The sequence below is a fragment of the Fulmarus glacialis genome, unplaced genomic scaffold (assembly GCF_000690835.1).
Source record: "Fulmarus glacialis isolate BGI_N327 unplaced genomic scaffold, ASM69083v1 scaffold4387, whole genome shotgun sequence".
NCBI classification, from domain to species: domain Eukaryota; kingdom Metazoa; phylum Chordata; class Aves; order Procellariiformes; family Procellariidae; genus Fulmarus; species Fulmarus glacialis.
The window spans coordinates 30,313-43,707 of record NW_009221133.1 but is presented as its reverse complement, the minus strand read 5'-3'; the positions used below and the strand labels follow the sequence as shown (position 1 = coordinate 43,707).

General features: G+C 36.9%; 1 protein-coding gene across 1 annotated transcript in view; it reads left to right on the top strand.

The window, feature by feature from the left end:
• The window catches only part of COL4A3BP (collagen, type IV, alpha 3 (Goodpasture antigen) binding protein), a gene marked incomplete at its 5' end in the record, with an annotated part of 67,983 nt that overhangs the window by 29,952 nt on the left and 24,636 nt on the right, over window positions 1-13,395 (top strand). The window contains 3 exons of the mRNA XM_009580971.1: window positions 10,979-11,086; window positions 12,344-12,482; window positions 13,382-13,395. The exon at window positions 13,382-13,395 is cut by the window's right edge and continues 82 nt beyond it. Of these exons, the coding sequence (XP_009579266.1) occupies window positions 10,979-11,086; window positions 12,344-12,482; window positions 13,382-13,395 (261 nt within the window). The remainder of the gene's footprint in view (window positions 1-10,978; window positions 11,087-12,343; window positions 12,483-13,381) is intronic.

Sequence of the window (13,395 nt, the reverse complement as noted above, 5' to 3'; positions counted from 1 at the left end):
CAGCAGGAACTCTTTAATACATATGATACTGCTTGTCATTTAATGTTACTAAATTTACTAAGTGCACTTATTGCTGGAAACTCTATTTCCGGAAAGAAGACTTTAGGGGAAAGCCAGTGAATCAGCAGTTTCAGCTGAATACACAAGCATATGCTGCAGCAAACCTAAATGCTGTCACTTCCAAACTGTTGAAACTTCCCTTTCAGGAAAGAGAAAAATAGTTCTTTGTCTGTCTTGGCACTCTTTTGCCACTCTTGGGCCTGTGTTCGTACAGCAGCTGTAAGTTGCAGTTTTATTAATAAGTAGTTACAGTTAAGACTGTTTAAAGCTGGACTAAAGCTTTCAGTCCATTCCAGCCCAACACACTTGATTAATTATAAACAATGCAGATTGTTTCACTTTGACCAGCCCAATCTTTCTTTGCCTCTGTGTTCCAGTTACGTTTCATAACAATCACTTTGGCTTTGAAAATAGATGTAATTCTCTGAAGAATGCATCCTTATGGGGTGGAGGCTTGGGTGTCTAATTGGACATACTCTGAGCAGGAGGTGGTACTAGAGATATCTTGCAACCTTACCATTCTATGATTCTGTGATAAAACCATATTTCTTATATAGCAGTTCAATTCTTCCTTGCTCATGTCGTAATATTTTTTACTTCACAGCAAAAGGATTCCTCATTCCTCTCTTGAAATTATCCTTTTTTAACAAAGTGAAGTTTTATTGCCTCAATTTGCTAGTTTTCAGACTTTGTAAATAAAAGATTTGGTTAAACTCTGTCTCCTTGAAGTTTTGCTTTATTCTTGCAGGTGTAGCTTCTACTTATTTCCATTCTTGTTTCTACCTGCCCGCAAATATGCTAAACAAGGTTAAGATGAAAATAAAATACCTATTTCATGTGTTTAGTGGTACTTAGTAGGTTTGAGGAAAAAGGTAGGTTAGGTAAACCTGCCATTTTGAAATGTGAAAAGAAAGTGCAAAGACTAGCAACAACAGCTATTTAGACTACACTTCCCATAGTCTAATCAAACAACACATAGGATTTGAGGTTTGTGCAAGTGTATCTAACTCATCTTCAGAGACTTACTGGGCTAGTTTGTGCTTTAATTCTTGAAAAGAGGCCATCATGGCTGCTAGATGCATGTCTTCAATAGATCAAGAGTGTTCAGCTGGCAGTTGGAATCATACATAGCCTCTCTTCTTGCAGTATCCATGTGAGTAGACAGGTGATGCACCTGGAGTAAAACCATGCTCCATTATGTGTTTGGGCTTGGTCATATGAAAAGGCAGTCTGCAATATGTGACCTGGGGCTGCAATTAGAAGCAAAACTTGTGTGTTACCGGGCTGGAAAGGTTTTCTGCCAGCCTCATTGATTTACAGTGTCTTGGTATAAAATGCTTCAAGAAAAGTCCTATCTTTTTAGAGCCCTGCGATACACAGGCAATCTGCAAAGTTTTCCTTTACTATCTTAGACTGTGGGGCAGCTTTGAGTCTGGAGTGCTTTGAGCCTGGATGAAGATACCATAGCTTCACTTCACTGCCATTTTTATGGCTGCTACTTTGTTATGCCTGAACTGGGCTATATGCAGATCTGTCAGAATATGAAGATCTGGTTGCAGAATATGCATTTTGTCACTTCCATGCAGAATGGGCAGGGGACACCTTGTCTCACCTACTGTCAGGTGGGAGTCTCCCTCCCCTCACTTAGCAATGGAGTGAAGTCAGCTTTTAATGTGTGCAATTTAAAGCAGATAACAGCAAGAATATGGCCATTCTCGTTAAGTCTTATGCTGCTCCCCCATACACACACTCTGGTGTCTGCAGGCAATAGCATCAGTGTTTCAAAGCGGTTTGTGAGCTCTTAACATGAGTGGCTTTCTCATGATGAATTCTTCAGGGATATACTACTGTAAGGGAACCAGCAATGGGATTGGACTTTAGCAGTATGTAGAAGACATATGGGTCTACAAAATAATTTATTCTGAGGGCATACATATTGAATGTGTTCCTGCAGTTGCCTGAACTTTTCATAGGACAGTGTGCAGTTAAGGCACAAGTTCTTGCAGAAAGTGCTCCTACAGCTTGTACAAAATACAGTGGTGCTGTAATGAAATGAGACAGTTTAGTTACTAGAAGACTGAGTTAGAATAGGCTACTAAACTGCTTTTTTTATCAGTAGCACACTATTCTCTAGCTAATACTTACTGCAGGGAGGTTTTTGTGTTCATACGCAGCACTGCACTGGCATTGTTTGTCTTGTTCATACTTTTTTACCTCTCTGGAAAGCAGTAAGAACAAAAAAAGTGACCCAGAGCTTAATGCACAACCTAATGATGGCCAACAGTATTACAATCCTGTATGAAGCTGGCGATAATGCTTATCTTCAAAGTCCGGAGCATTTTAGAGTCTACATTCTTCGGTTTGCTTTCTTCTGGTGCACTAGTAACAGCCTTTTGTGAGCTGTTTTTCCACCAGTTCCCAGGTTTTCCTTCAAGGGCAGGGAAGGTCAGCTTATTGTAGAGACCTGTACTGTGCTTGAAGTTGTTTTTTCTATTGTCTTGCACAGAGGGTGTTGGCTTTCAGCAAATAAAAGCACGCTGTTTCTTCTCGCATGAATGAGTAATGATAGTGTGGGGGGTGTTTTTGAATTGTCAGATTAAGTTGAATTTCATATTTTTACTGATATGTTTACTGATATTACGTGTAATGTCAGATAACATTTTAATTATCAAAGATCCACTTTCAGGAAGTTACATTGCATAAAACATTGCATACTAACTCCTAAGTAAGCCTGCTTAAACTTAAGTGTTATGAATAGAGTAGATAACTTATTTTAAATGAAATGTCTCTGTATCATGACTGCATGACTTTTTATGGGTTTGCAAGGGTTTAGCTAGAACTTTGTTTCTTCTGATGCTTCTCAAGGGGCATATGCATACAGGGAAAACTAGTTTGGTGAGAACCTACTTAATGCATACCCTGTACATGAAGAAATCCTGTGCTTGTTCATCTGGCTGGTGTATAAAACTCCTTTTCACAATGAGCTGTATGTTTGACAGCTGCAGACAAATGGCAGAGCAATTGAATGTGAAGAAAAGTCTTCTACTTGGACATGGTACTTGAGACAGAGGTGCCCAGTTTTCTGTATGTCACATATTAAGCGTTCTTTTTTAAAGCTAAATTATATTGAGCCTAACTGCCTCCATGTTAGATGAAGTTTTAAGAAATCTGTGCCTAAACATTTGTCAGTGTGTTTAATTCGGTGCTAATGACTTTGGACAATCTTAACTGGAAATCAACGTGTTGTTAGTTGATTCAGTGTTTTGAATGGCCTGAGAGGTGTGACTCAGAATAATTTCATTAATCTCTATTAAAATTTCTAATTCACTATTACTCTTTCAGCAATAGATGTCATTGTTACTTCTTGCATAGTGTGCAGAAAACTTTATGCTCACTTAGCAATGTGTCTCAAATGTAATTATAAAGGCTAAAGGTAAAACTGTTCTGTTTTTAATTGTCTGCCAAGGAAAGGAGGTTTATATGCAAGGGACTGAAGCAGAAACAGGATAAGGGTTACTGTTGGGCTTTGACCAACAGTAACCTCTAGACGTATCTGTTTCCTTTTTGCTGTTGCCCTCTAGTGGTTACACAGGATACTGACTTGGGGAGGTTACCATGAACTGGTATCTTTTCAAATGCTTGTACATAAATAAGCTAATACAGAAGTAATATGGGCTGTATGGAAACTTAATTTGCCCAGTCCTGACTTGTTAGAACGCAGTGTATCGTGATATCTTGTGATGGGAGGACATACTCTCATGCTTCAGGTTGGTGATTCAACAAGCTTTTGGACATGATGTGAATTTTTATCCTTTTGGATATCCAAATGTGCCCTTTACTTGAAACTCAATCATGCAGAGCTCTTAGCATAATCTAAATTTGCTTCTAAAGTTTTTTGAGGTGGCAGCTGCACTATATGCTTATCTTTGCCTTTCTGTATCTGGGACTAGGCCTTATGTCTAAATAGTTGAAGTGTTAAGATAATTTATCACTTCAGCATTTTGTTTTTATCATGTTAAACTTGTCCTTGGTGCACAGGCTAACGTGAGAATTACAGAATAGGGTAGTGCTAGTCTTTGTAAACCGATTTGTGTTCTCATTTAACTTTTAAAAAATGTTGGTACGTCCATTGTGTATCAGGTGTTTGACTTAAGATCTTGCAAATGTTTCTTACTGTGTAAGCGCTCTTCTGCTTGTCATGCAGAACTGTTTTGGGTTTTTTTTTGTTTATATAGTTGTCCTTTCAGAACTTTATAATTGATGCTTTCTATCTAGTGTGTTAATCTTTTGTTAAAAAACAAAACAAAACAACAAATTACCTTTGGACAGAATTACTGCCTCGTTAGTTTGAGCTTGAGATATGGAATCTTTATGTTGCCTAACTGATGTATGTTTGGAAGCGGACATAAAGCTGCTACTGATGGCAGGATTCTGTGTGCATGAAGAGCTTTTAAACCAGACTGCGCTTTGTTTCTAAACAAACATAATTCTGATACAAATAGGACTGTTTTTATGAAACTTCAACCCTGGACAACTTCAGGAATCTGAAGCTATATCAGGAACACGACAAAAAGATGAATGTCCTGGGGAGTCCCTTGTTTCGTATAACCTTTTCAACTGTGTAATGGGTGCAATGAGCCTCCCTTGGTTTTGAGGGAAGTGGGTGTTGAGACCTGATAAAAACAAGGGCTGCAGCAAGAAGGAAGTAAGAAGAATAGAGAATAGGTTTTGAAAGTCAAGAAAAATGTGTTAGATTTGATAGGGTGTGAGATGCAAAACAAACGCTGTGTTGAAAGTAAACTTCCCTTTTTCCCTGCCTTTACCCAAATTACTGTTGTAAAATTGCAGTTTAAACTTAATGTGTTCTTATAGTTCCCTCCTTTGGGTGTAAGATCAATTTTTCTTAAATTCTCTGGCAAACGTAATATGGACTTTTCCATCTTTGACAGTTCCAATTTTCTTCATCCTCCAGTGCTTGCCTACCTATTGCATACTCTGGGGTATGCCGAGCATTTAATAAGAGATTTCTATTCTGATGGCTAGGTGAATGTCTGAGGATTGAGTGGAGGGAAAAAAACTGTTCTCGTGTGTGGCAGTGACAAGATAACTGCACTAGGTGAACAAAAGATTTAATGATCTTCGTGTTTTTTGCAGAAGCATTTGCTTTGATAGTTTTTCTGCTTATTGATAAGCCTTTGGAGCAGGATAGTAAAGGTGTTCTGTTGCTCACCTTCTCTTGGGCTTGTGGGTGTCCTCCTGCTCAGCATCCTGGCTGTCCTTCCTGCCTCTCTCTATTCATCTTTTGTGGAATCTTAGCATTTAAAGATGTTTAATAATATTTGGTAAATAGTTTTCCTGTATGCATTAACAGTTAAGAGAATTCATGGAAAAACAGTACACATCTATGTAATTAAACATGGGTGTGAACTACATAGATAAAGATTATCAAAGGCCAGTCATTTGCCTTTGGTTGCCTCTTTGTCAACCTGCGTTGTCTTCTCTCTGCAACGATTTGTGTTGATACTGCTCCTCACCCCTTTCCCTTTCTTTAGAAAGCAGCTATGTGGTTCCAGGGCTTACCTGCCTGTGTACTACTCTAGCTCATGCAGCTGTTAAAGAGGCTTTGTCTGTAGGCCATGTGTGGTGACTTACCAAAAGTATATGGAATTTGGGAAGTAAAGACGAAAAAGATAATTGTTACTTAGATTGGACAAGTGAGTATAGCAGTTACAATAATCTTAGGGCTATATTGCTATAGTTTCTATTTTTTCAGTTGTCTTATTATACGTATTTTTCAACTCAGAATTCCTGTTTTTTTCCTCCTGTATGCGTAGTACGCTTATTTACTGTGGAATTGCAATATTTATCACTGTTGGAGGAAAAATATGTCTACATTTCTTTACCTGTTTTTGCAGTTGCAGAGAAAAGTCATCTTGGAAGCTTTTTTGCTTTCTAAGATGTCTCCTGCACTGTGCTTGGGAGAGCTGTAGGCAGGGGAATCATTATCCAGCTGCTGTGACCTGGATTGTGAAATTCCCATCTCTGCCTTCCTGCTAATAACTACCTAATTTTTGAAACCTTAAATTTCCATTGTCAGCAGCTATAGAACAATTGAAAAATCAGACCTACAGACACATGTTAATTGTATCTTTAACTTCAATCCTCAGAAATGCATCCTGGACTGTCCTACCTGTAGTGTCTGTGGTGTTCTTACTGTCTGCAGCCATCCCTAGGTAGATCTTCCTTGGCTTATCCTAGCAGTAACCCTTCTTTCTTCAAGTGTATGTTGAAACATTTGCAGCAAGTCTAAAAATTGTCCTTGGAACATAGATGTTTTACAGAGCTTGTCTGCTTAGTCTCCGCCAAGTCTTTCATAGTACCTCCCAGCTCTTTCATTTTGTGTTTTTACTTTTTTCTACATTCTTTTTTTTGTAAGATATTGTGGTTTGATCTCTTGATGTTTTAGTAGGATTTTTCACAAATATTGCAGAGAACATGATTAGAGTCAGTGTATCCTAATGTCTCTTTCATCACCTCCTAGGGTGAGCCACGTGCCTTAGAGGGAGGAGCTGCCTGCTGCTTGTGTTATGTAAAATAATAAATAATTTTATAATGCTAATTGAAAATACATGTCTCGGTGGATAAACATACACTGAAGTGCTTGACAGGCACTAAATTGAGACATAATCAAAATAATTCCTTGAAGACATGGGAGAATACTTTGCTTTATTTGAATTTTTTTTTAAGTGGGGGAGCTTTCCTGTGACTCTGTGCTTTACTCGAGAGTATTACTGACCCACTTTAGGAAATCCTTAACTGGCGTATCAGTGTGAGCCATAGTGGAGGTCTGCAATATGATTCTGCGAATACGTAGCTATTTTACTGAAAGCAGCTTTTCTGATGTGCTGCCTTGTTGCTGATACCAGCATCTGCTCCAGTAAAGAATCACATGAAGCTTTGGATCATGTGGCTCTTTCCTCTCATCTATCATAACAAAAAAGCATTTTGAAAGAATTAATGGATTTTGTGCACCGCCTTAGAAAGCTGAAGGTGTTGCAGTGTACTAACAAATGCCAGTTTTAGTGTAGCTTTGAAGCTATGATGTATGCATGGAATTTCAAAGAACTGCATCTATATACTGAGCATGGTAATTTAGCATTAGTGCTTGATGGTATGAATTGATACAACTTCTGCAAGTTATTTTGTTTTCAAGCAGAGACTGTTAGCTTCTATTATATGGACTCTACCTGCTTTTCCAATTTTTATCACAGGAAATTAAAAAATGTGTAAACAGAAGAAGCTAGTGTCAACATTCCTCGTCTCAATGTAATTGAGTATTTCTGCAGTGAATAGTTAATGATGATCTGCTTTGCAAGACATGAACGCGGCAGTGACCTGCTCTCGTTTAGATGTTGCGGTAGTAGAATGGTGGGGCTTTGCATGATGCATGCTTTCATTGTTTGTGTTAAGCTGCTTGCATGTGTCTGCTGTGAGCTGGATGGCTTGTGTTTGCATCAGTTATAAGGAAATACTTATTTTCTATTTCTTCTGACAAATAAGTATTCTTGATGTAATTTTTGTTTTTTTCCCCTTGGCTATTAAAACATAATTGAGACAGTTTTGTGAATATGATCTGTAAATGCACATGCTTTGGATTTATGTTCTGTGCTGTTCTATCTGCTGTTCCATCTTGCTGAATTTGCTCCTTGGTTGCAAATAATTAAAACTGCCTAAATGCTTTTTATGTAGCATCTTTTTATTGGTAGGGTTTGCGAGCTGATAGCTATATACAGCTGATAGCCATATATGCTGTCTTGTATACAGTTCTGAAGTGTGGATAAACTGTTTAGTGGAATTACTAATCACAACCATAAATGACAGTCAAATAAATATACTACTGAAAAAATACCTTTAAAAAATCAAGCTTACATATTGATATGGAAAGAAGTTGTTTTTCTTTAACCCTTAGCTTTTATTTTGTGAACTAAATTAACTGAGCATTGACTGTATGGGTAATATTGGAAGAAAAAAAATTTTTAATTCAAATGTAGAATGTAAGTCACCAGATTTTCTACTTCTAAGATTACATCTATTCTTGTAAGTTTTAGAGTACTATTAAGATGTGACTTTGATTAAATCTTCAAATACAGAAATTCAGAAATTTCACTTCCTAAGCTTAAATCCAGGCTTTGCATAGGTGTGTCTTTCTCACTTAAAGGAGAAAGTAATTAGAAGGCATTTGCTGTCCTCAGTTAAAATGCTCTGACCTCAATGCAGTGGATATTTTGGCTACCTTTTAAAATTGATCTGTTCATTAATTCATATCCTATTGAAATGAAATTTTACTTTCTTTCTGGTGCGTACAAATTACAGCAAAAATAGAATGAGTCCCCACTGTCAAACTGACTGTAGTAAAAGCACATTCAGAGTCATCTTAATATTTGTAGCATATGATTAAATAAACACTGAAGTTACCAGTAAAAGTGATATTTTTTTTTTTAGATTTGCATTTAGAGGAGATCTTAAAATAAATGTTGCATGCTTCAAAGTGTTTTGTGACTCTTATAAAATGCTCTTTTGACGTTTATGCTCATTACATACTTCTGAAACAAAATAATTGTATGCCCAAAACTTTTACTTGTCCTTTTAAAAATCCTTTTATTCCCTTACCTACTTTGTTTTCACTTGTCAAGCCTTTGGACGACTTAAAGTCCATAAAAAGAGCCAAAAGCCCTTACTCGAGTATTTGCAAAAAACCTAATCAAAGCTTCATTATTTGATTTCTGCTATACTTAAAATTACAACCCAGTGAATTAAGGTATAATCTTTGCACTGAATTGCATTGCAATTCAAAATGTGGTCCAATATCCCAAATACATTACTAAAGCCAGGTATACTGCTTAACACTTGAACTGATATTCTAAAAAAGCCCCATGTATCCAATGTGAATGTTTTTAAAAAGCCTATTCCAACAGATATTTTAAAACAAATAGTAGAACTAATTCTTAAAAAATGGAGCTTTTAGCACTTTGGTTGCTACACTTATGTAGCTATTTTTCTAGGACTCTTGCTCAGTATAAAATAGCTTTAAATGCATGATTTATAGCAGAAATTAATAAATGGTTAATACATCCTTATAGTGTGACTTAATAAGGAAACTGTCTTTTGTTCTGTCATTTTACTCTGAGCTGTCATTAAACAAACTTCTGTTTCTGCTAGTTCAGATAAGTTGCAGTATTTTTAATTTTTTGCTAAATTAAGCAATGAACTTAAGATGTGCCGTATTAAATCTTTTGAATTTACAAGTGTTCTTCTTTTTTTCCAAGTTGATAAACACTTAGGCTTCTTCCACTAAGACTTTTGGGATACCTTTCTCTAACTACACTTGCATTTCTTGGTCATATTCATTTTTCAACTCCGCTTCTACTTTTGATACTCACCCTGTTTCTCTTCTGCTTTCTCAACGCTTTCTTGTCTTCTACCTCATTCTTGAGACAGGCCATATAGAAATTGACCCTTGGCTCCTTTTTGCTTGGTTTTGCTGGATAATCTCATTCAGTCATGTTCATTCAGGAATTATGTTGACAACTCTGGGATTCACATTTTTCTTTTCAGTCATACTTTCATTTCTCTAAAACTGTGTTTCTCTGCCACTGCTCCTTTGTAATCCAAACATACATACTTTGTCCTGCACATTGCAGTATTGACCAAATCCTCCTGCTTTAACCAACTCTTCAAACAACTTCTTGTCTTTTCTCCTTGGTTTTAATACTCTTTAAGTTCATTTGCATCTTAATTTATCAGCACTTTCGTGCCTTCCCAAAGCTTATGCAGTTTCCAATTTTTCCATAAAAAGTACAACAGCTAGAATTTCATTGTTGCTTCTTGTTTGTTCTATGTAATTTTTTTTGTCTCCCGTTCTCCCTGCCCCATCTGAATTTCTACACTACTGCAGAATTTCTTATTTCTGTCAAAAGTCCTTCACAATGTTGTCACTGTCTACTTGATCAAACTCATCTATTAACAGTATTTAAAATATTACTCTGAACCATGTGTTTATTTCTTACATTCTCTTTCAGTGTTTTTCTTCTCCTTTGCCATGCACAGGCCATTTACATTAACCTTTAGGGAAATATTTTTCTGCCAGTTCCTCAGTATCTGCTTCTGTTTGATTTGTGAGGAAGTTTGTCGAACATGATATTTTTAGATCTTTTTAATGTTATTTTAGCCAAGAGATTTTTTTTCCCCCCATTATTTAATTAGCTACTGTTATTGTCTTCTCCCTCTTACTTTTAGTGTCTCACCTTTTTACGTAGACTTTAACTCTTTGCAAAAAATAATATCAGTCTAGTATAAAGAATTTTGCTAAAGAGGCCTGCAACAAGCAAAAAAAAAGCCAAAACTTGATAGCAGTAATTGTCTGGTTTTCCATGATCTCTACTTTGTTGCGTTTAAAAATAAAATGGCACTATTTGAATGATTGGAAGGATTGACTGAGGCTGATTGTCTTCAAACCGAACCACGTTAATCCCCTGATTAATTGTAGAGTACTGTAGGTTTTTGAATGCTATGTTAAAATTGCTTGGTGGGGATTATATAAACCAAAATAATGGAAGATTGTCCCTTTTTTGAACCTTAAATACATGTTGCCTTGTTCTTTCGGGGGCACGTAATAGGTAGTAGATAACTAATCTTTTACAGATCATTATGGTAACAAAAAATAGATTCATAGTAACTTTACAGATGCTGCATCAACATCTTAAATATGCAGGCACAATTTGAGTTACTAAGTCCCTGCTGCTTCCTGACAAGAAACAAATGGTCTGGTTTCAGAGGAAATGACATTAGTCTTGCTCTCATGATTTCTTTTTTATTAAAAGCTTCAGCACTTTAGTTTTGTGTGTGGTTTGTTTTTTAGACTGAATCTGGCTATGGATCAGAGTCAAGTTTACGACGCCATGGCTCCATGGTGTCTCTTGTTTCTGGAGCAAGTGGATATTCTGCAACATCCACCTCTTCGTTCAAGGTTAGTGAATAAAGTTTTCTTAGTATTGGTGCATAAATAACACACGCAACTGGAAAAGAAATAACTCATGTGAAGACTCATTCGTGCAATTATAGAAAAAATACAAAATATTTGGTTTACTGTAAGTGTTAGTAATTTATCATGTGACAATGAACAGATCATACAGGAAGCTCTCTTGTGCCTCTCTGCAGTTGTCCCTTTTAAACTGTGGTGCCATGGCAAGAAAATCAAACCCATGGGGGCATTTATTAACCTTTCCTAGTTTACTCCTCAGAATATCAGGGCTTCTACCTGAAAAAGAATGCTGATTCTGTGACTTAACAAATTTGATTAATATTGATTAACAAATTATGGCTTTCCTTCTGTGCATAAATATTTAACATGTGAACTTGGGTGGGCTGTACTTCTGGGAGAACAGAAGAGGAGCGACACAAGAAAGGGGAGTAAAGATTGGAAGAAAGATCTGAAACTAGAGCAGACTGTTTTCAGGCAAATAGGCATATAAAGCATGCAAGATCACATTTTTAATAAGCTTTTGCTGAATGCTCTAAAGTAGTAGATGCAGTCAAGAGAAAGAATTGAGACCGGTGGACAAAATAGTAAGGAACACTTGTTACAGTTTCTTACATTCATAGAGTCTTAGAATGGTTTGGGTTGGAACGGTCCTTAAAGATCATCTAGTTCCAAGCCCCCTGCCATGGGCAGGGACACCTTCCACTAGACCACGTTGCTCAAAGCCCCATCCAACCTGGCCTTGAACATTTCGGGGGAGGGGGCATCCACAACTTCTCTGGGCAACCTGTTCCAGTGCCTCACCACCCTCATAGTGAAGAATTTCTTCCTTATAGCTAATCTAAATCTACCCGCTTTCAGTTTAAAGCCATTACGCCTTGTCCTATTACTACATGCCCTTGTAAAAAGTCCTTTTCCAACTTTCTTTTGGGCCCCCTTCAGGTACTGGAAGGCTGCTATAAGGTGTCCCTGGAGCCTTCTCTTCTCCAGGCTGAACAACCTCAACTCTCTCAGCCTATCTTCATAGAGAGGTGGTCCAGCCCTCTGATCATCTTCATGGCCCTCCTCTGGACTCGCTCTTCTAACATTAACAGTATTTCATAGCTGCTGATATCTAAAATGTCCTTAGCGTACTTAAATTTGTTCTTCATATCTGCAGAAATACAATTTTATTTTTTAGTTATGCATTGAACTATTACTGAGTAGGTAGAAGCATTTCAGGCTTTTTTTCTCTTGTATTTTCAGAAGGGCCATAGCTTACGTGAGAAGCTTGCAGAAATGGAAACCTTTAGAGACATCTTGTGTAGACAAGTTGATACTTTACAGAAATACTTTGATGCCTGTGCAGATGCAGTTTCCAAAGATGAACTCCAGAGGGATAAAGGTAAAACTGTAACTGAAAACTCGTATCTCCATAGAGTTTAGCTTTTTACACTGTAATAGCCCTTGAAATAGTTACTATAGCATTTGATGCCTTATAAATAAAATAAATATCTTAAATTTACTTTTTAGTATAGGGATCAATCAGATATTTCTGCATAAACAGTGTTAACTACTTTCACTTCAGAAGTTGGATTCCCATAAAAATCTGCTTAACTTAATATTAGCCTATAGCTGTCAACTGTACAAAAGAAATGCTCTTTTAAGCGTTTGCTGTTATAGAACAATAACTGTTTACTCTCATAAGATGGATTCAAGTTAGTTTATCACTGTGTCTCTTACCTTTTATTTTGAAAAACCAATAGGATGTTAGTTTTGATAGAAACAATGAATTCTTTAAAAAAGGCAAAGGTGCTGCCATAGTGAATGCTCCTGAGATGTATTGGCTGGAGCACTGAGTGCATGCTTGAGACCCTAAGTAGGCTCAGGTGTGGATGTCTACATATCTCTGAATTGCTTTTCTCAGCCTGTGGCTTGTTGTCATATCCATGCACTCTCCTGAGGCATTTATATTTGTCCCTGGGTTTGTTCTGGCTACCTGAAACTTTTGGTAGTAAGAAAACAGTAGATGAATACAATTCCACTTCTTTGCAAACTTTCTAGTGTAGAAGAGTTGCTGAATCACCAAAATAATGTTGTTCTTACCATAGAATAGAGTGCTAAACTTCAATACTGATAGTGGTCTCAGGTCAAAAAAAAAAAAAAAAGAGGGGTTCATGACTATTGTTGTGGGAAAAAGTCTTAAATGCTGCTTAGCCATGAAGATGCTCTTAATTCTTTCTTGCTCGCTAAAGAATTGGAAAAGCTTTCTCACTCCCATAACACACTTTCTCTCAAATTTAGTGGTAGAAGATGAT